At 49.2% G+C, this 25,309-nt stretch overlaps 1 protein-coding gene across 3 annotated transcripts in view; it reads left to right on the top strand.

The window, feature by feature from the left end:
- Positions 1-25,309, top strand: part of CPNE2 (copine 2) — a 52,332-nt gene that overhangs the window by 11,700 nt on the left and 15,323 nt on the right. For all 3 annotated transcript variants that reach the window (XM_057430413.1, XM_057430414.1, XM_057430415.1), the window contains exons 2-10: positions 5,771-5,967; positions 9,587-9,766; positions 13,457-13,531; positions 16,405-16,476; positions 20,191-20,274; positions 22,731-22,820; positions 23,067-23,165; positions 23,807-23,893; positions 24,622-24,681. In XM_057430413.1, coding sequence (XP_057286396.1) covers positions 5,800-5,967; positions 9,587-9,766; positions 13,457-13,531; positions 16,405-16,476; positions 20,191-20,274; positions 22,731-22,820; positions 23,067-23,165; positions 23,807-23,893; positions 24,622-24,681 — 915 coding nt within the window. In that variant the 5' untranslated portion in view covers positions 5,771-5,799. The remainder of the gene's footprint in view (positions 1-5,770; positions 5,968-9,586; positions 9,767-13,456; positions 13,532-16,404; positions 16,477-20,190; positions 20,275-22,730; positions 22,821-23,066; positions 23,166-23,806; positions 23,894-24,621; positions 24,682-25,309) is intronic.

The following is a 25,309-nucleotide window of genomic DNA, read 5'->3' as shown; positions in this document are numbered from 1 at the left end:
AGGGGAGACTGAGATGAGCTCTTAGGCAGAAGTTCTTGCCTGTGATGGTGCTGAGGCCCTGGCACAGGCTACGCAGAGAAGCTGTGACTGCCCCATCCCTGGCAGTGTTCAAGGCCAGGCTGGACGCGGCTTGGAGCAACCTGGTCTAGTGGAAGGTGTCCCTGTCCGTGGCAGGGGGTTGGAACTGGATGAGCTTTAAGGTCCCTTTCAACACAAACCAGTCTGGGATTCTGATATTAAGTCATAGAGAAAAAAACACTTGAAGTTTATGAAGCACAGAGATGATTCTGGTTCAGGAGGTCCTGGAAGCTGGACCCTAGAAAGGTTTTGGGGACCATGTTTCTCCACCCTGGTCTTACTCTTGTGACTCTTCAGGCAACTGCTGTGGCTGATGGTAGATGAGACCATGGGGATATCAGACTTTCATGCTTGTCCCTGAGACCTCTCATCAGTATCCTGGCCGTGTTTAGGCAGGAGACCATGTGTCCATGTGATGGGTACAAAGCCCGCAGCCGGGATTGTACATTGGGAGAATATTTGGCTGCAGATGCTGAGTGAGTCGCAAGACTTTGTTCAGGAGCAGTGAATGCAGGGAGAGAACAAAGAAAGGAGGAGAGACTGGAATACAGATGGTGGCAAGTTGGCTTGTCTGGTGCCAGCTGAAATGCATCCCTGAATTTAATGCATTTGATGGGTTGTTAAAATGCTGCTGGCTCACTGAAGCCTGGTGGTTGCCTCAGATGGTTCATGGCTAGTGAGCCCTCTGGCTAGGGGGACCTGCTGGGGATGATTATGCTCCTATGGGGTTTATACCAGGACTGGAGCTGGGGAGGAGGAGTAGATTGAGCCATGATGGGAGAGCTGCCCACCAATTTGGCATCTCCATCCCTGGTGGGCTGGCTGGACCAGCAGCTCCTCAGTGGGAAAATCATCTTCACTGTGATGGTGGTGAAAGGGGTGACAGCATTTTCCTGCTGCCTTTTGCCTTCTTGGGAAGGTGGCAACTGCAGGATTTTTGCCTTGGCACTCATGAGATGGAATCAAGCTCTCCAGGTTGTTACCTGGGGGAGAGGCCAGTGCCCCTGATTTTGGGTGCAAGGGAGGGGAATGTTACACGTGTCCCTGCAGGTCTCTGCCCTCAGCTGGCCCTGGCTAGTGCTGGCCACTTCTCCTCTTCCTCATGCCCATCTTGGCTTTGTGTTTTCTGAGGAGCTTGGCAGGCTGAGTGCAGGAGCTGGAGCATGGGTGGAGTGCAGTGGCAGAGAGGATGTTCTGGTGCCTGTCAGCCCTGGGAAAATGCTTTTCCCACTGAGTCATCTGCTATCTCTGCTTTTTGTGAAATGGTGCTGAGATCTGGGGGAAAGGGAGCTGGAAAAACCCACGATCTCCCTGCTCTGGGAGGACCAGGTCCACACCAGCACAGCTGCCCTGTGTTTGCTTCTCAGAGGGAGTGGCAGACAGACAGCAGCATCAATAGAACAGGCCTGGCTATTCTGAGACATCGATTACACAAAATCATAGTCATAGAATAGTTAGGGTTGGAAAGGACCTTAAGATCATGAAGTTCCAACCACCCTGCCATGGAGCAGGGACACCTCACACTAAACTATTTCATCCAAGGCTCTGTCCAACCTGGCCTTCAACACTGCCAAGGATGGAGCATTCACAACCTCCTTGGGAAACCCATTCCAGTGTCTCACCACCCTAACAGTAAAGAACTTCTTCCTTATATCCAACCTAAACTTCCCTTGTTTAAGTTTAAACCCGTTGCCCCTTGTCCCATCACTACAATCCCTAGTGAAGGGTCCCTCTCCAGCATCCCTATAGGCCCCTTCAGATACTGGAAGGCTACTGTGAGGTCTCCACGCAGCCTTCTCTTCTCCAGGCTGAACAGCCTCAACTTTCTCAGCCTATCTTCATACAGGAGGTGCTCCAGTCTCCTGATCATCCTTGTGGCCCTCTTCTGGACTTGTTCCAACAGTTCCATGTCCTTTTTATGTTGAGGACACCAGAACTGTACACAATACTCCAAGTGAGGTCTCACAAGAGCAGAGCAGAGGGGCAGGATCACCTCCTTCCACCTGCTGGTCATGCTCCTTTTGATGCAGCCCAGGATACGGTTGGCTTTCTGGGTTGTGAGCGCACACTGAAGCCAGCTCATGTTCAGTTTCTCACTGACCAGCACCCCCAAGTCCTTCTCCACAGGGCTGCTCTGAATCTCTTCTCTGCCGAACCTGTAGCTGTGCCTGGGGTTGCTCCGACCCAGGTGTAGGACCTTGCATTTGTCATGGTTAAAATTCATGAGGTTGGCATCAGCCCACCTCACAAGTGTGTCAAGGTCCCTCTGGATGGCATTCCTTCCCTCCAGCATATCAACCGAACCACACAGCTTGGTGTCATTGGCAAACTTGCTGAGGGCACACTCAATCCCACTGTCCATGTCAGCGACAAAGATGTTGAACAAGACCGGTCCCAACCCTGATCCCTGAAGGATGCTACTTGTTACTGGTCTCCAGCCGGACATTGAGCCACAACTCTTTGCGTGGGGCCATCCAGCCAGTTCTTTATCCACTGAGTAGTCCATCCATCAAATTGACGTCTCTCCAATTTAGAGACAAGGATGTCATGTGGGACAGTGTCGAACGCTTTGCACAAGTCCAGGTAGGTGACGTCAACTGCTCTACCCCTGTCCATCAGTTCCGTAGCTCCATCATAGAAGGCCACCAAGTTGGTCAGGCAGGATTTCCCCTCAGTGAAGCCATGCTGGCTGTCACCAAGCACCTTGTTGATTTTCATGTGCCTTAGCATGCCTTCCAGGAGAATCTGCTCCAAGATTTTGCCAGGCACAGAGGTGAGACTGACTGGTCTGTAATTCCCTGGGTCATCCATTTTCCCCTTCTTGACAATGGGGGTTATATTTCCCTTTTTCCAGTCATCGGGAACTTCACCTGACTGCCATGATTTCTCAAATATGATGGACAGCAGCTTAGCAACTTCATTTGCCAGCTCCTTCAGGACCCGTGGATGGATTTCAGCAGGTCCCAGGCACTTGTGTACGTTCAGGTTTTTAAGATGGTCTCAAATCAGATCCTCTCCTACAGTGCGCCTAAGGTCTTCCTTCTCACAGTCCCTGCATTCATCTGCCTTCCAAGACTTGGGTGGTTTGGTCAGAGCCTTTGCCAGTGAAGACCGAGGCAAAGAAGTCATTCAGAACCTCAGCCTTCTCCAAATCCCGTGTAGCCAGTTCTCCTGAGAGCTTCCTGAGGGGGCCTACATTCTCCCTAGTCTGTTTTTTATTCGCTACATACCTATAGAATCCCTTCCTGTTATTTTTAATACCTCTAGCTAAGTTTAATTCTAACTGGGCCTTAGCTTTCCTAACCTGGTCCCTAGCTTCTCGGACAACATCCCTGTACTCTTTCCAGGCCTCCTGTCCTTGCTTCCACATTTTATAAGCCTCTTTTTTCAATTGAATTTTCCTCAGGAGCTCCTTATCCACCCAAGGAGGTCTCCTGGCCCTCCTGCTGCACTTCCTTCTAGTTGGGACGCAACACTCCTGAGCTTGTAGCAGGTGATCCTTGAATATCAACCAACAGCCTTGGGCCCCTCTGCCCTCTAGGGCTGTATCCCATGGAACCTTCTGAAGCAGGTACCTGAAGAGGCCAAAGTCTGCTCTTTTGAAGTCCAGGGCAGTGAGCTTGCTGCACGCTCTTCTCACTGTCCTGAGGCTCTCAAATTCGACCATCTCATGGTCGCTGCAACCAAGGCTGCCCTTGAGAGTCACATTTCCAACCAGGCCTTCCCTGTTGGTGAGACGAGGTCAAGCCCGCACCTCTCCTTGTTGGCTCCTCTATTACTTGCAGAAGGAAGTTGTCTTCTACACAATCGAGGAACCTCCTGGATTGCTTGTGCCGGGCCGTACTGTCCTTCCAACAGATATCAGGGTGGTTGAAGTCCCCCATGAGAACAAGGCACATGATCCGTGCATTAAAGAAAAAAAGTAAATTAATTCTTTTATTTCAGCTACAACTGGCAGCATGGACTCAAGAGGAGCTGGGCAGCTCTGGCAGGGACCCTGATGACCCCAGGGGCTTTGTGGTGGGTGAGCCATGAGGACTTCTGCTTCTGCACATTTGTCCTCAAAGTTGCAGTAGATTGGTGGCTGCCCACATGTGTCTCCATTTTGGTGTCACACCATCACTATTCTGGTGTGGATGTGAAGTGATGGCATGAGATGGGCTTGGTCTAGGCAAGGGGAAACAATGCTCAGGGAGAAGTCGTGGGACCTGCTTCAGTGATGTACATGTGTGTGCAGCCAAGGATGGGGATAGGACAAGGGGGAATGGCTTTAACCTGACAGAGGGGAGATTGAGATGAGCTCTTAGGCAGAAGTTCTTCCCTGTGAGGGTGCTGAGGCCCTGGCACAGGTTGCCCAGAGAAGCTGTGGCTGCCCCATCCCTGGCAGTGTTCAAGGCCAGGCTGGACGGGGCTTGGAGCAACCTGGTCTAGTGGAAGGTGTCCCTGGCTGTGGCAAGGGGTTGGAACTGGATGAGTTTTAAGGTTCCTGCGGCTACCCCATCCCTGTCCCCTATCCCCATCCCGGCTTGGAAGCTGAGCTGCAAGAGAAGAGAAGATGGTAACCAGCAGCTCCTCGCAGTGCAAGTGCTTGTAAATACTCATGCCTGGGCAAAACAAACAAATACTAATTAAGTGGGGTTTTAATGCCAAGCAGCAGCAGACAGCTTATCAAAGTGGAGGAAGGAGATGTTTGGGGTTTTCAGATAAATTTGATGAGCCAGGAGGGAGCCCTTCTTGAAAAAAAGGGTGAAAGTTGTTGAAGGAGCTGGTGAAAAGAGCTCTCTTTCCACCAGAAACCCCAGCCATGAAGATTTATTAGTATAGCTTAATCTGAAAATGCTTTTTCTACTCTTTTTTCCCCCTTTTCTCTTGTTTGCTGAAGACCACTGGTGGTTTTTACCAGGTAAACTGCACATCAGAAAGCAAAGCTGTCATGTGGGATGAGGTTTTGAACTCATAATGGTATAGAACACATTTATCTCTGCACAATGGCTTTAGTAGCAGACTTTTGGCAAGCTGTTCTTGTGACAAAGGGTTTTTCATCAGGGCCCTGTAAATCATCCCATCCACCACCAGGTCATACAGTGATTGTCACAGTTGCCTTGCACTTCTGTGAGACAGCTTTTGCCACCTTTTGATTGCTGCCAGAGCCTCTGCTTTCTGATGGCCTCATGAGTAGAGCTGCAGCTGTCCTCCGCCCCACTCATCCTCCCAGACTCACCCCTTTCCCTGTGATGATTTCAGAGGCAGAGCTAAAGTTTGGCCCTGGTAGCTCAGGTGCATGAGCCATGGCTTGTGACCAGCTCGATGACAACCGGTTTTCATGCAGAAAAGTGGTGTGGAAGTGTAGATCCTCCCCACAAAAGCCCCACAGCATGCTAGAAGAAGAGGTTGGGGATGCTTTAACCCTTTGGAGAGGGGTGAGCAGAAGACATTACCTTTCCCTGAAAATCTCTTATTTATGAACAAAACCCAGGCAGGTTGTAGGTGCTCCGCTGGGCATCTCAGAACATCTGCCTGGTGTGGTGGCCACATGAGGATGGTGGCTGGGCAGGGTTAATGCTTTGAAGCCAGCACAGCCTCAACTTATGAGGTGTAACTTAGAGGATGACATGGCCCTCTGCCTGTGGCATCAGAGTGGTTTTGGCCTTTCTGCTTGCACTGAGGTTCCTCTCCATTTCCTGTCCCACAGACCGCCTGGAGCTGCTGCCGCTGGAGTCCATGGCGTACACCATGACTCCCATGCCAACAGGGCCTGTCGGCTCCCAGTACTGCGTATGCAAGGTCGAGTTGTCTGTCTGCGGCCAAAACCTTCTGGACAGGGATGTCACTTCCAAATCTGACCCCTTCTGCGTCCTTTTCATGGAAGTCAGCGGGAAGTGGGTGGAGGTAAGTCCTGAGGTTGTGTGCATTCCCTCCTCCAGTGGTTTGCCCTTGATGGTGTCTTCTCTGTGCTCCACTACAAGGCTGGTCCTTATTCCTTCAGAGGTGGAAGTTCTTCTGGTCCTCCCAAGGCTGTGTGCATGTCACCAGTGTGTTAACTATTCTGTGTTTTGCTATAAGTCCTTTCCCCATTGGTGCTTTTTGCTTCATGCTGGGAGTCAGATTTAACTACATATCTCAAAATGCCAGCCTCTGGTAAAGCACATGGCAGGCATGAAAGGATCTTGCCACTTTCAAAGTGGTCCCAGCCCCTTCTCATCATGCTGTAAGTTTTGAGTGCTTTGGATTCAAGTGCCTGAAATGTCAGTCCTGCATGATAGTTGGGTGTTGTGAGGTCCTGCTTGCAATGGGGTGTTTCTAAGTGAGACAAGCTGGTTCTTGGATCATGAGTTGTATAGACAGCTGGTCTTCGGGTTTCACTTGAAGAGTGGCTATTTCTAGAGGCCAGGAGTGTGCTGGTTGAGTGTCTTGCAGGTCAGTCCAGTGGGGAAATGCTCATGCCCTTAATACCTGTGGCCTCCTTCAAGAAATATTTCAAAGTCAACAGTCTTTAAGCTGGGCGTTTCATGGACTGGGTGTTTTCCATGGAGAGGGATGGACCATGGGATGGGATGGAGACTGTTGGGAGCAAGGTGTGTGGGGAGGTTGGATCAGTTCAGCTGCAGGCAGACAGCATCCAGATGGTAAATCCCAGATAATTTTTTTGCAGACATTGGTCTTTTCTCCTTAGTAGAAATCTCATAAATATGTGCTTCAACTGCTGTATTTGATACCAGGAGCCCTTGATAAGAAACCTTGATAAAAGATCAAGAGACCTTGATAAAAACCTTGATAAGATTATCTTGTTATTTGCTTGGTTTCAGAAGCCAGCTCCTTACAAATGAGAAATGTAATTCCTAGAGGAAGAGAGGAGGGGAGGGATCATGATGTAAACAGTGGGATGGAGTGCACCCTTGGCAAGTCTGCAGGTGACACCAAGCTGACTGTTGTAGCTGATTTGCTGGAAGGAAGTGATGGGATCCAGAGGGACCTTTTCGGGCTGGAGGAGTGGGCCCTTGATAATCACATTAAATTCAACTGGGTCAAGTGCAAGGTTCTGCCCCTGGGCCAAGGCAATCCCTAGTACCCATAGGCTGGGGGATGGACAGATGGAGAGCAGCCCTGTGGGACTTGGGGATGCTTATAGGTGACAAAATGGACATGACCCTGCAGTGTGTGCTGGCAGCCCAGAAACCCCCTGTGTGCTGGGCTGCATCCCCAGAGCGTGAGCAGCAGGTCAAGAGAGGGGAATCTCCGCATCTACTGCACTCTGGGGAGACCCCCCTGCAGTACTGTGTCCAGCTCTCGAGTACTCAGTGCAGGAAAGACATGGACCTGTTGGAGCAGGTCCAGAATTGGCACATGAAGATGATCACATGGCTGGAGCACCTCTCCTATGGAGACAGGATGAAAGAACTGTGATTGTTTAGCCTGGAGAAGAGAAGGCTCTGTGGAGACATTGTTGTGGCCTACTTAAGTATAAGGACACTTGTAGTAAAGATCAAGAGAGACTTTTTACAAAGGTCTGTAGAGATAGAACAAGGGGCAACAGTTTTAAACTGGGATAGGTTTAGCTTGGATATAAGGAAGAAATGTTTTCTCGAAAAGGCGGTGAGGCACAGGTTGCCCAGGGAAGCTGTGGCTTCCCCATCCCTGGCAGTGTTCAAGACCAGGTTGGATGAGGCTTGGAGCAACCTGATCTAGTGGAAGGTGTCCCTGCCTGTGGCAGGGGGTTGGAACTGGATGAGCTTTAAGGTCTTTTCCAACCCAAACCAGTCTGCCATGCCATGACTCTCTTTCCTGCCAGCTCTGTGTCCCCCTGCTGCACTAGATACCCTGCTCAGCAGGTGTAGGTGCTGCTCACAGCCTGTGGGCTGTGGGCACTGGGGTTCTGGGCACAGAGGAACACGATGGCACACTCCTGCAGCTCAGGGCAAGGCGGCTTGTGCATATTTTTATTTTTCTTGTATGTGCCAAAGAGCTGAGAGCTGCATTCATCTCCTCTGCCCACCCACTCCAACACAGACTTACTCCAGGGTAACACCCTGCTGATAAAAGGCTCTTTAAAGACAGGAGGACTTTCCATGGCTGTGCTGTCCTGGCAGTGACAGGATGCAGACAGTGCACAAGGAGCAGTTGTGTGTTGTTCCCAGCCCTCTGCTTCAGTAGGATGAGGCTGTCTCTATCTAGTCTAATGGAGCATGAGAGAATTGACACTCAGCAGTTGTCTGAATTATTTTGAAGCGTAAGTAAAATATTGGCTTGATCCCAAAAGCCTGCTTCCTGGCATACCCACCAACTGGATGTGTATTCCTCCTTCAGGGATGGGGCACACAAATGCCTCACCAGGGAACGGGAGTGTGCTTGCTGCTGGCACCGTAGTTCATCTAGAGGTGCCCAAACTGGCTTTTCTGCAGCACAACCTTGGTCATCATGACCACGAGGATGATCAGGGGGCTGGAGCATATCCCATTTGAAGACAGGCTGAAAAGATTTGGGCTGTTCAGCCTGGAGAAAAAAAGGCTGTGTGGAGACCTCAGAGCAGCCTTCCAGTATCTGAGGGAGGTCTATAAGGATGCTGGTGAAGGGCTCTTCATTAGAGACTGTAGCACTGTAGGAGAAGGGGCAATGGGTTCAAACTTAAACAGGGGAGATTTATATTGGATATAAGGAATAAATTCTTTACTGTGAAAGTGGTGAGGCGCTGGCACAGGTTGCCCAGAGAAGCTGTGGCTGCCCAGTCCCTGGCGGTGTTCAAGGGCAGGTTGGATGGGCTTGGACCAACCTGGTCTAGTGGAAGGCGTCCCTGCCCATGGCAGGGGGTTGGAACTGGATGAGCTTTAAACTCCCTTCCAACCCAAACCACTCTGATTCTATGAAAAGGGGCAACACAGGAGCCATCTGTGTCCCTTCACTGATTCAGAGGATTTGGGAGGAGCTCTGCTTCCTGGAGCATGCGGCACTGCTTCCTGAGGAGGGTCTGTCTGTAACTGGCTGTAGCTGTCACACGAATTGAAGGTTGCTCCAGCATTCATTCCCCACTGAACATCACCAAAATCACTAACCAGGATCTCACTAGACTAACAGACTAACCAGTTTGTGATTCTATGATTGTATGATCACCAGCAGTGCTGCTGCATCAGCAGAAGGTCTCTCTGGGGTGGGTCTCCCAGGCAGATGCATGTCTCAGGATGGTTCCAACCCCCTGCCATGCGCAGGGACACCTCACACTAAACCATGTCACCAAGGCTCTGTCCAACCTGGCCTTGAACACCACCATGGATGGAGCATTCACAGCTTCCTTGGGCAACCTGTTCCAGCATCTCACCACCCTCACAGTAAACAACGTTTTCCTTATCTTCAATCTAAACTTCCCCTGTTTAAGTTTGAACCTATTACCCTTTGTCCTGTCACTACAGTCTTTAGTGAAGAGTCCCTCTCCAGCATCCTTGTAGTACCCCTTCAGATACTGGAAGGCTGCTATGAGGTCTCCACACAGCCTTCTCTTTTATTTTGTTCTTTGCAGCTCGACAGGACGGAGACAGCTGTGAACAACCTCAACCCAGCTTTTGCCAAGAAGTTTGTCATTGACTACCACTTTGAAGAAGTTCAGAAGCTCAAGTTTGCCCTATTTGACCAGGACAAGTCAAGCATGCAGTTGTATGAGCATGATTTCCTTGGTGAATTCTCCTGCACACTGGGCGTGGTAAGTCTCTGAGGTCCTACAGCTTGCTGTCCTCCAGCAAAGGGACCCCAAATCATATCAACCACAGGGACATGGGAGGATTAGAGCTGTGGCTCTTGGAAAAGCTGATTTAATTTGCTTGTCACACTTCAATTGTTGAGGTTGCACTGTTCCACATTAGGGCTGTTAGCTGCTTGCTTGAGCCTAAGTTAGTCATAGTGGGAGCTTCTGCTGGTGCCTGCAGAGAGATACCAACTGGAAGTGTTTGAGGTACCTGTATCTTACCAGGAGTTATAGAAAGCACCCTGAAGAACATCTTGGATTTGGACTTGGGAAACTTCCAGATGTTTAAAGTTAGGATGTACTGTGGTCTACCTTTCTATCTCAGTTTTGCGGTGGTTTTTTTTTTTATTATTTTTTTATTTTTGGGGGGAGAGGGTAGGTTTTTAGGAGGTTATTTGAAAGCTGTGTCTATTGCAGTGTGTAGCAAACCATCTCTCCTACTTTAGTGTGCTGGTGCAGGAATGTATTTTCTGCTCTTGTGGAAAAGCTTTCAGGACACAATGGGATTCATAAGCCTTTGGAAGGTCTTTGCATTCATGAGCCCAGATCCTGTCAGGAGCTGGCAGCTATATTCTTCAAATGTTTCTGTCCTCTGAGCTTGCACTGACTCAGAGGCCGGGAATGAGGGGAAATTCCTCCGTTGTTTTGCAGGATCCATCAGCTCAGGGCTGATGCGGTACCCAGCGCAAATGTAGAGGCTGGGAAAAATTGTCTCTGTTGTGCTTTGTGCTGGGAACAGGAAGGTAAGGAAACATTGTAATAAGTAGGTTGGTACAGAGAGCCAGCCCAGGGTGTTCAGGGGGCTTGTGAATATGATTGTTTTGTTATACAGACTGCAATATGGCGCTGTATATGGCAAGGCAGGGTAAGTGACCTTACCATTGCCAGCTCAAGAGCCTGATGGGTTAGAAAAGCACTGGTGTTTACAGAGCTGTGGCTTAACCCTGGGTTTTTGGAAGTGCTCTGAGATGACCTAATTCTGCTCCTGCAGAAATTAAGAGACAGTGCAGGCAACAGCTCAGGCTGGTGTGCAGTGATTTAGGCCAAACCCATCCTTTACTGTTAGCTCTGTTGCTGAAACACAGCCAGCTCTGGTGTGGGACAGTTAGCAAAACTCACCGTGACAGTCCTGATCTTGATGGAAGCTGCAAGCAGGGAATTCACTGACATAAGGAAACAGAGCTTAAACCTTGCTGTTCCTAGATGTGGCTCTGCAAAAGTTCAGGGCTCTGCAGGCTCATGCCAGTGAGAAGCATTATCTGTATGTACTGGAGAAGAAGGTGGAAGAGTCTTGTTTGGTCTCCCAGAAAAGCTCAACCTTTTCTAGTGCTTTGCTAGCTGATTAACTCAAAGCATGAGGCTGGACAGACCATGCTGGGGCTGTGGGAATGGTGGGAATGGGCAGCTGTTGGCAGGTCTCACTCACATCCAAGGTTGGTCATTTAGCCATAGTGGCTGACAGATATGGAATAAGTGTCTCCTGTGTCTTTAGGCACAGCCAGTGGGCTTAATCTATCAGAAAAAAAGAGAGCTCTGAACTTCGGTAATCTCATGTAAGTATTTACACCTTGCAAAGAGAGCTCAGTTTATGCCAAGTGTGTGTCCAGTTTTTGCAGCAGTTCCCATGTGATCTTCTTGATGACCTGTAGTCCACAGTGAGACACCAGCTTGGCATGGAGGAATCTTCTCATTTTCTCTTTTCTTCCCCAAGGTTCTGTTAAGCTCCTCTCTCTGTGGCCAGCATGGGCTTGCAGCACAGTCAAGCTGCGGGGCAGAGGTAGACTGGGGGGGTAGCGTGTGTGCAGCATGTACCGTAGCATGTACAGTATGGGTAGCATTCAAGGTGCCTGATGAGGACAGGGGTGAAACAGGTGGATGGGGCTTGTGGGTTCAGCCACCCTGCTGTGGGTGGCTGGATTTTGTCTGGTAAGGTGTGTCCGTAAGTCCTTCCCCAGTTCTGAGGCACCAACAGCCCTTGGAAATGGAGGAGAGCAGCTGTGGGCAGCAACAACCGCACAGTGAGCATCTGACTCTTCAATTTTGAGTTAGCATTGCAGCTCTGTCGGATTAGCCAGATTGTTTTATTGCAGCTAATTATGTCTGGGGTGAGAGTTAAAAAGATGGTTGGATGATTCGCAGGCTTGTCATGACCTCTGTGGCCAAACGAAATGTAGCAGGCATCACACTGCAGGCTGGAGGGTGTCCATGGTTTCTGCTAGGCAGGGTGGCAAGGAGATTTTGCCTCCCTGGACACAGTGTGCCACAAATGTCTAGTTACACTGGCTAGTGATACCTCGGCATTTATGGATCAAAAGCACCATAGGAAAAGCAACTGAAACTCTTGCTGTTTAAAACCATCACCTGTTGTCCTATCGCAACTAACGCCTTGCTAAAAAGTCTCTCCTTATCTTAGGGACTGCAGCAATCAGACAAGGGGTAATGGGTTTAAACAGGGGAAGTTCATGTTAGATATCAGGAAAAAGTTCTTTACTGTGAGGGTGATGAGGCACTGGCACAGATTGCTCAGAAAAGTGGTAAATGCTCCATCCCTGGCAGTGTTCAAGGCCAGGTTGGATGGAGACTTGGGTGACATGATCTAGTGTGGGGCCTGCCCATGGCAAGGGGGTATGAATTAGATGATCTTAAGGTCCTTTCCTTCCCTAACTGTTCTGTTATCCTATGATCTTTCTTGTAAGTCTCCTTTTAGTACTGAAAGGCCACAGGAAGATCTCCCAGAAGGGAGAAGAACATTTCTGGGGAGGAATGGGAGGAATCCAAGCATGGCTGGGTCACCTGGATGTCAGGAACAAGACATTTCATTGCATGTTTTTTTATTGTCACTATTATTTTCTGACTGTGTGACATAAGACCAAAGGTGGAGGCAGAAGAATGGGTGGGACTGCACATTTTTAAACTGCAACCTCTAGATCTCAAATGTGTCCCCAGTAGGTATGGGAGCAGAGCACAGACAGTTCCGGTAGGTTGCTAGATCCCCATGTGAGGGTCCACGCCTCTTGGAAGAAAATTGCAGGATCTCCAGATCTGGAGGGGTCTGAAACTCAGTGAGCTGGGAAAAATCTCAAGGGGTTCCATTCAGCTCCTGTGTCACCCTGTCTGACCTCTCACAAGCAAGAAGTGAAAGGGAGAACATGCCTTCTGGGGATGCTGACCTCTGTGCCTTGCTTGGCAGCTGCTGTGTAGGGTGTCCAGAACAATGCTGGGGGAGAGCATCTGGCTTGTAATCAGGATTCAGCAATGGGAGTATGTCCCAAAAGAAAGTTGGTGGCAGGGTCACGTTAGAAGTATTTAAAATGGGGTCTGAAAAGTTGAGTTATGATTTTGCTAGGAGCAAACCACAGTAGCTCTGGTTGTGTGAGGTTCCACCGACCTCTTCCACACAGGAGCTGGTCCCTGGATTCAGCAGAAAGTAGTGCTTCAGCCTCTTGTGCTGCTCTACACTGTTCAGCTGCTGCCCTGTTCCCTGTGGGCTCAGGTAATGGTGGTGATATTCACAGTATCATGGTCATCTCCGAGTGTGATGCCTTTCTTCTATTCCTGTAAATGCTTAATCAGAATTAAATGAATCGCTTATGAGACTGCTTTTGATCATTTGTACAATCATGACTTTATTTTCTTTGGCTTCCCTAGATTGTCTCCAGCAAGAAAATAACAAGGACTCTCCTTTTGGGGAATGGCAAGCCAGCTGGGAAAGGGATGATAACGGTACAGTTACTCCTTTACATTACCTACTGTATGCAAGGGCGGATAATAACCTGGGGGCAATGCAAGGCACTCACCTGGGGTCCAGGAGACTTGACTTTATCTCATGAACATTTTTCCCTCCTGTTTTTCTGCCCACTTTGGTCTCTTTGGAGCACTGTGTATTCTGGGCCGGGACCATGTTGCCTAGTGTCTGCCTGGTGCCCAGGGCTGTGAGTCTTCAACCTCTGCTTCAGTCGCTGAAACAAGAAAAACCTCAATCGGGAGAATTATAAAGTAAAAGCCTGCTGCTGCTCTTTGTTATCTGGTACAACATGACTGCTCAGCCCTTGCTGGCACTGTGGGAGGTGAGAGGGCTGATGCCTTTGCTGTTCATGTGTGGTGGTTTTTTTTTGTAGAAAGAGGATGGGAGCTGTGCCGTAGCAACAAGTCTCATAGCAACAGCCGCTGCTTCTGATGCAGACCCCTTTGGGCAGTGGCCTACCCACTCTAGATCTCTTTAGCAATAGGGTTTTTTAAAAGAAAAGACTAAATTTAGGTGCATTTCTCTCCCGCCACATTGTCCATCCTTTTTGATCTCTTTTGTGTTCTGGGTTTTGTGAGACAAGCAGCTGGGCAGCAAAGGTGTGGAGGAAAAGGCAAGCAAGGAGTTAAAATTCCACCAGGTTTAAAAGTACTGGAAGGATTTAAAAGCACTGGAAGGGTTTAAAAGCCCTAGGACCTGGCTGCTGCATGTGCATCTCCATTGCTGTTTGCTCTAGAGGCTAGGAAGATGCTGCCAGCTTTTCTCTCTTAATCACCACAGTTAGTCTTTAAAAGAAATAGTAAAAACCGTACAAGCACATGTGCCAGTCCCAGGATGTGCATTAGTGACACCCAGTTCAATGCTCAAGAAGGAAGAACTGGATGGGATTAAAAGCTTCCAGTCAAGTTCAAAGGTTATGTATGTTATAAAAAAGGAAGGTCATGAATGTGTCACTAAAAATCAAAAGGTCTGAGACATCTGCTTAATTTTGTACCATCGATATGACTTTCTGATCTGTGGGTTTTGGGTTTTTTTCCCTGGCTTGGGCTGGGTGATGACAACAGGGTTTGTGTGGTGGGCACCTTTACCTACTGCTTGGCACAGCACACTGCTGGAGCATGGGCTATGGACACTATTGGAGGAGCAGGCTCTAGCTTTAGACTGACACAGACAAGACATGGAGTTTGGAACAAAAGCCTGCCTTCCTCACCCCTACCCTCTTTAATCTTGTACAAGTATCTAGCTCCTTAGCTGAGATGCCACAGGGGTGAATGCAACAGAATAACCTTGGTTGGGTGGATATGGTTGTGTGAGGGTCCCTAGGTTTGAAGAGGTGGAGGAAAATCCCAAAGCAACTCGCTGTGTAAAATCAATCCTGAGACCTTGCTGCATGCCTTTGCTGGGCACAGAGGTGGGGATGTTGTTACTGTTCATGCTGGCTAAGAGAAGATGCCACCAGCAGCCTGCAGCAGCATGGCACAAGGATGTCCCTGGCTGTCTGCACAGTCCAGCTTTTTTGTAGCCTGCAATGAGCCCTAAAATGCTGGACACTGGCTGAGTGTGCTTTTGTGGGGATCAGCAAAAGGCAAATTTCATCCACTTCCCTACAGCTCCTCTTCAGCCTGCTGGTTGTGGTGACTGTGCATGCCCAATGAGGACTAGGTGGGAGAGAAACTCAGCGCTGTGCCTTTGCAGTAGGGAACTTTTGACTTCCCATCTATACAGAGCAGAGGAGAAAATTGGGTTTTGCATGTGGTGAATGGGTCCTTTGTGGACAAAAGAGTTGTGTTTGCCATGGAAAGGCTGGCAGGTTGTTCAGGATGTTAAAGAGCTGCCCAGGCAGATTCAAAAGCTGCATCTCTGCAGACTCCCTGGCTCTCCTAAGTGCCAGTAACCCCCTGACTTCTCATTCTGCAGAAAATTGTCCCCTTTATTTCTACGAGTTTTTCTACAAACCTTGCTGTGATTACTCCACATACCTCCAGTGAGGAAATACCTCCCTCCAGGACAATCTCCTTGGGAGCCAGCAAAGAGCTGAACTTGGGAGCACTGTGTGTGAGGGAATTGTCCACCCCGTTTTCCCACAAGGGAGGATGCTGCAGCCAAGGATGCTAGGGAACGGCTCAGCCCACAGCAGGGAGTGGAGGAGGAAGAGGTGGGGAGCAGATGCTTGGGCAGGACACAGCCTTGAGGAGGTAAAATACAAATGATTCAGAAAATGGCTGGTAACAGAAGTGAATAAATGTGAGGTGGTTTTTTTTTTGTTACAAACATTCATTTTCTTAAAATACCAAGATACTCATTAGACCATATTCCAGACAAAACTAGCCCACTGGTGGCTGGCAGCTGAAGCCCTTCTGGAGTGTATGTGAATAAAGTCTCTTAAACTGAAGTAATCTGGGCTGTACTCCTGACTGCTACAGTGCCTCAGGAGCAGTGGTGGAGTTTTCACACTTGGGGCTGCCTCTTCAAGTGATTGTGGGGATACGTGGCTCAAGATCTTGCTCCCACTGGCAGCTCCCCCAGGTGATGGGGCAGCTGCTTTTTGCTGTGTCCAGCCTGGAATATGGAGGATGAGATGGCACATCTTGCAGGCAAGGGGTTCTATGGCTCCTGCTTCCTCATGGCTCGGTCCTTGGAGGCTTCTCCAGGTCCTGATGAGCCCTGATGCAGAAAAGCCTTGTGAGACCAACTCAGGTATGACACACAAGGAAGGGGCTTCCTTTTAGAGCCAATAGTATGGGGGAAGGGGCTGTCTGGGGACTCCTGGCACCTCATTCTCCCTTCAGATTGTCCATTCAACAGGCTTAATTGTACCAGAAAATCAGTGCAATCTTGCCTTGTCTTTCAGATAGCTGCCCAAGAGCTCTCTGACAACAGGGTGATTACTCTGAGCATGGCTGGCAGAAAACTGGATAAAAAGGTGAGTGGGGTTCTGACTGGGTGATGCAGTGTTAAACTTCTGACCCTCATAGGCTAAAGAAATCTCTCTTTTGGACATAGGAGTGACATAAAATACTCCTGCTGGAGCAAGCATCAGGATAAGACTGGAGGGGTTCAAGCCCTGGCAGTGCCACTGAGTACACCTGTGCCTCAAATTTCTTATTGGCACATATTTATTTCTTCTTCATGCGCACTGAAATGGAAAGATAATGTGTGGCACACGATCTGCATACTTGTGTGTCCTAAAGGCAGCAGATACACTAATTTGGTGGCTGTCATTTGGAAATGTCTCCTGATGTGTTGATGCCCCTTGAACCTCAGAAGTGCTGACGGCTCCTAGCTCATTGCCTTCAGCCCCTCTGGAAATGGACTGAACATCATCTTGTGTCTTGAACAGTAGGGCCCACCTTTTCTGAGGAAGAAGTATTGACCTCATGGTGTCAAGTAGTGTCTGAGTTTTGCTTTGGATATGATATGCAGGAAATCAAGAACTTCACTGAACAAAGCCATCTGACCTTATTTACTAGGCAACTAGTGATATTCCTCTTAAACCAATGCTTTTGCTAAGTGATCGAAGGGAATATTATTTTTTCCTTCTTCCTAGTCAGAGCTTGTGTTACTGGCAGGATAGCTCTCAGTTTTTAAACTGGGATAAAGCAAGCATCCAGGCAGAAGGGTATTTGCTGGGGCAGAAGACATTGTTTGTTCAGTCCTGTTGTCCAAACCGGATGGATGCCTGGTTTACCCAAGTGTTCTTCCCACTTGCAGGCAATAGCTTTTTTCTTGCCCTCCTGCTTACCCTGCCTAGTGCAGAGAACCAAATGCCCCTGCTAGAAAATCCCCACATAACTTCATAAATGGTCTTGAAAATGTCTGGGATGTGCCTGAGGGTCAATCCCCATGCATGTCAATGAAGACATCTGTAACGCAACAGTTTTCTTCCAGCACTCCAAGAATAAGCCTCTGCTCCCTTGCAAAGCAAGGGATGGGATTTCACAGCAGGCTTGGCACCCTTCCTTCAATATTCAGGGTTCCTTTGCAGCTGTGGCCACTGTGAAGATCACGGCCAAGGACCTGGGTCCTCCCTGCATGCCTGAGGCACACCTCCACTTGTTGTATCAGCCACTTCCTTGGTGGCACCATATGCTCCATGGGCAGGAGTTGCCTTTCTAACCAGGTTTGCAACCAAGCTCCTCTACCAGGCATAACCTATTGCATCTTCTGATATTCCTCAGCTAGAACACAATACCTGTGCATCTGCTGCTCCTCAGACCCACAGTCAAGGTACAGAAATTCAGCAACTACCTGGTTACACAGGGATAAGGACTGTGATATTCTTTCTTGGTCTCCATCCAGCTTATCAGTAGGTGTCAGCAGAAAGCTCCTTCCTTAGTGAATACCTGCTGATGGGGTTTCTGTGCGGACTGACATACCACACAGCACAGCACTGCTCAGAATCCTGCTTATATGCAAAGGATGTTCATGTCACTTCACAGAAATTAAAATAGTCTCTGAACAAGGAAATTGGATGATAACACAATTCTTTTTGGACATTATTGGCAGCTCCCACCATGAGCACTCAAAACCTGGGACCTTTCTCAGGCTGTGAGCAGGTCCTCCTCCCCATTACATGTCCATGGTTTCTCTACCTACAGCTTACCACCTTGCTTTACACGCCAAAGCTGCACAGCAAGAGCATGTCAGCAGCAGAACCAGCCTGAGGCTCTTGTTCCTTATCAGGAACCTGATCAGAGCCTGGCCAGCTCCTGGGAGAGTTGTTCCAAGGAAATATCTCTTGCAGAAGGGAGGCACTTTCACCTGGTATCAGCCCTGGTGAACTCAAGAGTTGTGTGTGCCACCACAGCCATGGGGACAGCCAGAGGGCAGCGATGCTTCAGCATGGTTCAGGAAGAGCAAACACTGTGAGCTGGGACTGCTGCTGGAAGCTGTGGTTTGAAGATGCACCTGGTGGAAGTGCCACCTCCACCCTCCTCATCCGTGGTGTGCAAGGACTGGTTTGGATGATTTAGATTCTTGGATCAGTTTGCAGACCAATCTGGTCTGCTAAGCTTCTGTGGTTGCTCAGCTTCCATCTCCCGCCAGGTTTGCAGGAGAGAGGTGTTCGTTGTTTTGATGTTTTAAAATAGCAGCATGTAATCCTATGGCTTGGAGGCATCTCCCAGCCCCTTTTGAATGGAACAATATCAACTGGGCTTGCAGACCACTCTGGTCCACATGAGATGGCAGCTGACATCCTTCAAAGTTCCCTGCTGCCATCTGAGCTGGTGCCTCCACTAACCCACGCTGGGCTGCCTGTTGAAACTGCACCGGATTGCAGGTTAAGCTAGCAAAAGCAGGGTCAGGTACCCATTGCTGGTTCTTTAATCCATCAGTGAAGCTTGAAAGTGCCAAGGCCAGTCACCGTGAGTGAGCAGGATCAGAACTGTGCCATAACCCTAACCCTGCAGAAAAAATGGCTTGGGTTTCTCTTCTGGAAACATGTGAACAAAGGTAAGAGAAAATAGTCCCATGTTACCAGAGCACATCCCTGTGAGACGTTTTGGTCTGCTCTTCTGACAGAAGAATTCTGACTGAAGCAAGTTTTTGTTTCTCCAAGCCCAAACACTTGGCAGTGATTTACTTTTCTGGCTGGCTTTGGAAGCAGGATTTGGATACAAATGTTAGTGGGTTTTCTGCTGGAGCCTCACTAGAGCCTGTGTCTGTCCCAGCTGCCGCCTCCCATGCTGGCTGTGGACAGCAGCTCCTGGGGCGTCCGTGCTTCCGCCTCCTCCATGAGCAGTCCCCTGCATCCCTGATGCATCACTTGGAAGCCCAAAAGCTCCTGTTCAAACTCTTAAGAAGTTCCTCCAGCTTTCTGCAGGACTCAGGCACCCACATCCCTCTGGGAGGAAAAACCCAGCTGCAATGGCTTGAGTTCCCAGTAAATAATTTGGATATTTTAGGCTGTTTTTTTTTTTGTTCTTCACCTCCTAGTCTTGCTGAATGGGAATGAAGTCCTGTGTCGGAATGCTGTAGTTTCCCTGTGTGGGTGCCACCAGCGCTGTCCTACTCCTCTGCAGATGACCTCATGTGCGGCAGGGATGTGTTTTTCTCATGGGACATGTATTTCTTGTAACCAGCAGCCCTTTAGTATCTTTGAATATCTGAGGAGACAGGCAGGAAAGGCAGTACACACTGACTCAGGGCTGTGTATCTCGGCGGGTGTTACATGATCTCTGTCAACACCAGGGCAGCTTGCTTCTGAAAGATTTGCTCTGCTTATACTTCACAGCTGTGTGGAGGAGGGTATGTTTTTCTTGTTTTCCCCCAAGGCACTCGTGCACTTCATAATTCTGTTTTTCTTTTGGATCTTTGGATGTTTTTCAAGCCCAAATGCAGCTGCCTCCCATCTGGGGCTGTTTTCCATGGCATCTCCATCCAGAGAGCTCACTGGTGCCAGGGCACCTGCTGGGGTGCTGACTTTCCTGCAGCATCAGTGCCAAAATGTGGCATGGAAGTCCATGGGATCACGTGGCCAGGGCACAGAGGAGTGGCTGCCCACAGGTGCAGCTGGTTTGCTGGCCACTCTCTTGAGGACATGAGTCTGTGGGGTTGGCACTGCTTAGGGACGGGAGGTGTCTTGGACTGGCTGCTTGCAGAGCACTGTGTGACCCATCCTGCCCTTCTTCCCCAGGACCTGTTTGGAAAGTCAGACCCTTTCTTGGAGTTCTATAAACCAGGTGACGATGGGAAATCTATGCTGGTCCACAGAACAGAGGTGAGTATAACTCTAACCCAAGCTGCAGAGACATAACCATTCCTTTCAACAGCTCCTCTTGCCCTTCATAGCACTATCTCCCCAATGACCCATAAAATGTGGTGGGATCCAAGGATTTCTAAAACTTACGGCTGCCTTCCTGGTACACAGTTGAGGCTGCTGGACTCCAGTGGATAAAGATTTACCAAGGCTAGCAAGGACCTGAGATCTGTTCTGTATTATTCCCTCCTGTATATACCAAGCAGAGATGGAGATGGTTTTCTAATCCATGTTAACCACTATGCTCAGCTTGGCCATGGGCTGAGCCCTGGACCACTCTCCCTCCACTTGCAGGACAGCAAGACGATCTGTGACCTGGGCAGATGGTGGCAAGAGGTGGTGGGAGGTGGCCTAGGGAGTAGCAGTGGGGAAAGGTTTAAATGAGCTTTTGCCGGATCCTCAGCTAGGAGGATGCTCAGGGGTCTCCAGGTGTCTCCAGCTTCAGAGCACAAGCACTTGGCTCATGTCTAGTGGAGCTGAAGCCCCTGCCAAGAAGGCTATACATATACCAGGGTGTTTGTTTACCAAGTCTTGCAGTAGGTTGCTTTTTACCACTGTTGTGCAGTGCATGAGGATTTCCCCGACCCACACCAGGACGTGTGTAACATCCCATGATCTGTGGTCCTGATATGGGCTGACCCTAGCCCTGCTCTTTTTTTTTTTTGTTTTATGCTTTCCCACACACATTTCCATGTATATTTAATTCATATAAAATTTAATATTTCTCTTTGTATTTCTGTGGGAGCAGGCTGGGACCTTGTTTGGATGTTTCCTCCTGTTTTAGTGTGGGTAGCAGGGCTTTGACTCACCGAGATATGTTTCTCAGACACATGGGAATTCAGAGTGACCTTCAGCACTTCCTCGTGGAAGAGGCATGGGAATTGGTAATGTGGCTTTGCACCAGCCATCACTGTTAAGCAGATCAGGTTTATGGGGAGCACATGTATATACTGGTTTTCCCCCTATGTTGCTGCCCAGTTTCTCTGCTCTCCTGTTTCACTGGAAAAGGGTCTAGCCAGGTTTTGTTTCAAGTAATGGGTGCTCTAACAGTCTCCTCCTTACCAGCCCCAAATGCATCCCATTGCCCTCAGAGGAATCCCACACCACGTGACCATCTATGTGTTTTGAGGCTGGATATGAAGTAATAAGGTTCCCCATTCTTACAGCTTTTGGTGTGGAAATATAACCAGCTCTTGGTCTGATGCTGGTATTCCCTGTGCCATGATGGAGGTACCTGGCAGGGAAGGATCAGGGTGCTCATTACAGGTGGTATTGAAGCATCAGTGTGGATGCCCAGCTGGCTGCCATGCAATGGAGGTGCCAGATCCTTCTCCAAGCACTGCAGGGCATGGCTGGCAGCACAGGCACCATCTTGGAGTGCATGGGCTCCCTCTGCTCTTCCCAGCCTCCTGCAGGACGAATTTACCTATTCTTGACTAAACTGTGCTTGCAGCATCAGGGTTTCTTTCACCTGGTCTCATATCAAAGCCTGTCTGTAAAACAAGATGCCTGTTTCAGGTCCTGTGTTGCTGTTTGCCTGCAGCACAGCCATGAACCTCTTCCATCTGTGCTGTTGCTGCTGCAGCTGCAAAGGTCCACAGTCCTCCAATCCCTGTGTTTGCCTTGCACACAGAAGGGTTAATCTGCCACCCATATCCAGCTTTCTAACACTCACATGAATCTCTCTTTTAAAGCACCACACCTTCATGAAACAGGGTCTTCACCTGCCTGCAGGCATCTCTAAGGTACATGGCATATTCCTGGAGCCTGCCAGTGTTTGCTTTGTTTCCACCAAGGAAACCTAAGCAAACAATTGTATTTTCTCAGGAAATGTTAAAAAGCATCAATTAATATTTCTCCAGCTGAGGCAGCAGATGTTACTCAGATGAGGCAGGAGAGCTGGATGTGCCCAGGGCTGTTTGGCTTTCCTGGCTGGTTGCAGCATTCTGCTGCTCCATCTTCGTGGTGGTCAGACCCCAGATGGATATAGGCTGCCCTGCAATGCTGGGAGAGAGTAAGCAATGAGTAAGGTGCAAGCAGTGGGAAGCAGAGGGTGTAAATAGTAGCTCCTGGCCTTGGACTGGTGGGGTAATTGGTTGTGCCCATGCTCTGGGCTTGGTTGTGGCCATGCTACCCAGTCTGATGCAGCTGTTTTCTCATGCAGGTTTGTTTAATTGCCTCAGAGACATAATGTAAATGAATCTGTTGGAACTCATAAGTGCTACAGCCTGAGAAGGAGGGGGGATGCTGTGTCTAAGTTAGGAAGGCAAAAGAGGGCTGAAATGGAGCTTCTGCAGCTTGCTTGGCCTGCCCCACTGAGAACCTGGTCCAGGGTTGGAGACTTGTCCCTGCTTCATGCCAGTCCCTCCCAGCAGATGTGTCTGTTGTAACAGCATCCCTTTGTTCCCATCCTGCAGGTGGTCAAGTACACGCTGGACCCCACCTGGAAGCCCTTCACTGTGCCTTTGGTGTCACTGTGCGATGGAGATGTGGAGAAGCTGATAAAGGTAAAGGGGGCCCCTCTGGCTTTAATGGTGGTGGTCAGCCTCTGGGATTGATCATTAAACATCTAAAACCCCATGGCTGGTTTATTAAAAAACAAACAAACCAACCAAAGCAGAACAACCCCCAAACCTCAAAAAAACCCTACCCTTGTTTGAGGTCTTCAACAGGAAAGGTTGGGAACTTCAGCAGACCTCCTTGCAAGGGGTAGTGTCTGTGTCTGAGGCTGGTTTGTGCTCCCTTCACCCTAGGTGGTGTGTTACGACTATGACAGTGATGGAGGACATGACTTCATTGGGGAGTTTCAGATCTCAGTGGCCGGGATGTGCAAAGCCCAAGATGCCTTTCCAGTAAGTGCTGACACACTTTCAGGGAAGAACAAGGAATGAGCTCCTTGGAGCTGACGGTGGATTTCGGTACTAGCTCTGAGACCCTCAACCTGTTCTGAGAGGCCAAGTCCAGCCACCTTTCTCCTTCCACCCACATCATAAGTGACCAAGGCCACAGCTGTAGCTAAAGCATCTGGGCTAGAGAGAGAGCTAAGGCTGTCCTGGGCTCTGCTGAGATGTCTGAAGCAGTACCCGTGATTTGGGGGTACCCTGTGGCTTGGGGGCTTGAAGGTGACGTGATATGCTGCACTGGTTTTGTGGCCAAAGGTGTCCCCATCTTTCTCTTGAAGTTTTGGACAAAAGCCTTGGCAGAATTTGAAGGCATGTTGTGAAGACTCGTGGATAAGCAGGTCTGCTGTCATTGCTAGGAGTACTGCCTGCCCTAATTATTCATGTGTTTGACCCACCCCATCCCCAGCAGGTTCTGTGCCTGCAATTCCGTCATTAAATACCTGTAACTCACTCTGATTCTTTTCTGTCTCATCAGCACTTTGAGAGGCATGGAGGGAGGGTGCCCTTGGGATGTGGCTGCTGGTGGAATCTGCAGTCCATAGCACAGACCAGCACCACTTTCACACGGGTGTCTGCCTCATGTGTTACAGCTTGAGATGGAGTGCATTAACCCCAAAAAGCAAAAGAAGAAAAAGAATTACAAGAACTCGGGGATCATAATTGTCAATTCCTGCAAAGTGAGTATGATGCTGTGATGTTTCTTTCAGCCCCTGTCTGGGCTTGGCTCTTCCTGAGCTCCCCCATTCCTTCTGCCTCCAGCACCCTTGCATTTACAAGTGCAGGTCCAGCAGAGCATGAATCAAAGTGTGATTTCCTTTCTGCCTGGGTATCTTGTCACTTGGAGCACCCAATGTATTAACTTCCTGGTGCCACCCTATGCTCAGGTAGGCACAGACCCAGGAGGAGGTGTTCAATATGGGCAACACCTGCATGAAGCCCAAACTTTAGGTGCTTACCAACTCCTCTGTGTCAGGTCAGGTGAGAGGGGTCTTTGTTCTGAGCTAAGATCTTGAAGTCCTCCCTTTGTATGACACCAATACAGCTTTTCCCACACCTGATCTGCAGGTGGCATGAGACTGTTTTGGCCGTGGGGAGAGGACTTTCCATTCATTTCACCATGACAGACACTTCCAGCTCTCAGTGACCTCTGTCTGGGCCTCCCAGCCCAGCTCTCACCCAACATACAGCCCTGCTTGGCCTCATATGGCTTGTGAACTGCCAAAACAGTGCCATGGGAGTCCCAGGTGTTTTTTCCCATTGCTCTGGCAAGTGGCTGAATGTCCCCAAAGGCCCAGCCTCACAGTGACACAGGCTTGGGCACTTTCTGTGGGTTTTCTGGTATTTTTTTGTTCTGCAATGGTGAAGATGCTGAGACACTCCTTGTTTTGGTTTGGTTTTCTTTCAGATAACCAGAGATTTCTCCTTTCTGGACTACATCCTGGGAGGCTGCCAGCTGATGTTTACTGTAAGCACTTTTGCTCCTCTCTGCCCAGTAATAGTAACACGTATCTAACAGTCAAAACCAGGGAGGGAGGTTCTGTATGAGATTTGGCGCCAGCTTGGGTGGCTTTTCATGGCAACAAGGAGCTGCCTTGTTTTGCTGTTAAACTGCATGGGTTTGGGGTGTTTGAGGGTCATTACTGTAATGCTCAGGTGTATCCAGTAGCCTGGAGGGAGCTGGCTAGACTTTGGCTGAAGGTCAGACTTACACAAAGACCCCCTGCCCCTTCTCAGAATGTTACTGGCTTTTCTCCCCATTGCAGGGGTTTTTGTAGAAGCTCTCCTTATTTTGAAGCCAGCTGAGAGGCTTTGGGCTGTTAATGAGATGGTTTTCTGCATTTTTACTGCCATTTCCACCTTCTTTCAAGCTGGACCATAGCTTGTCAGGAGTAACTAACTGAGGACATTACAACCCTGAGCGAAACCACCACAACACAGAAGCGGGGTTTTCAATTTCTCCAAACTTTTCCGGTGCAGTATGCAGAGAGCTGTGAGCACCCAGAGGATTTCAGTTTGTATTTTGTTGTTTCATCTAAAAACATGGTGGAGTGGGAGAGTAGGAGGAGAAGGAAGAGTTGTCATAGGAACAGGAG

Source organism: Pezoporus wallicus, unplaced genomic scaffold (genome assembly GCF_028554395.1).
Source record: "Pezoporus wallicus isolate ANWC-B61680 ecotype Strahan unplaced genomic scaffold, APGP_CSIRO_Pwel_v1 contig_3573, whole genome shotgun sequence".
NCBI lineage: Eukaryota > Metazoa > Chordata > Aves > Psittaciformes > Psittacidae > Pezoporus > Pezoporus wallicus.
The sequence above is the reverse complement of the archived record's forward strand: the minus strand, read 5'-3'. Positions and strand labels throughout refer to the sequence as shown.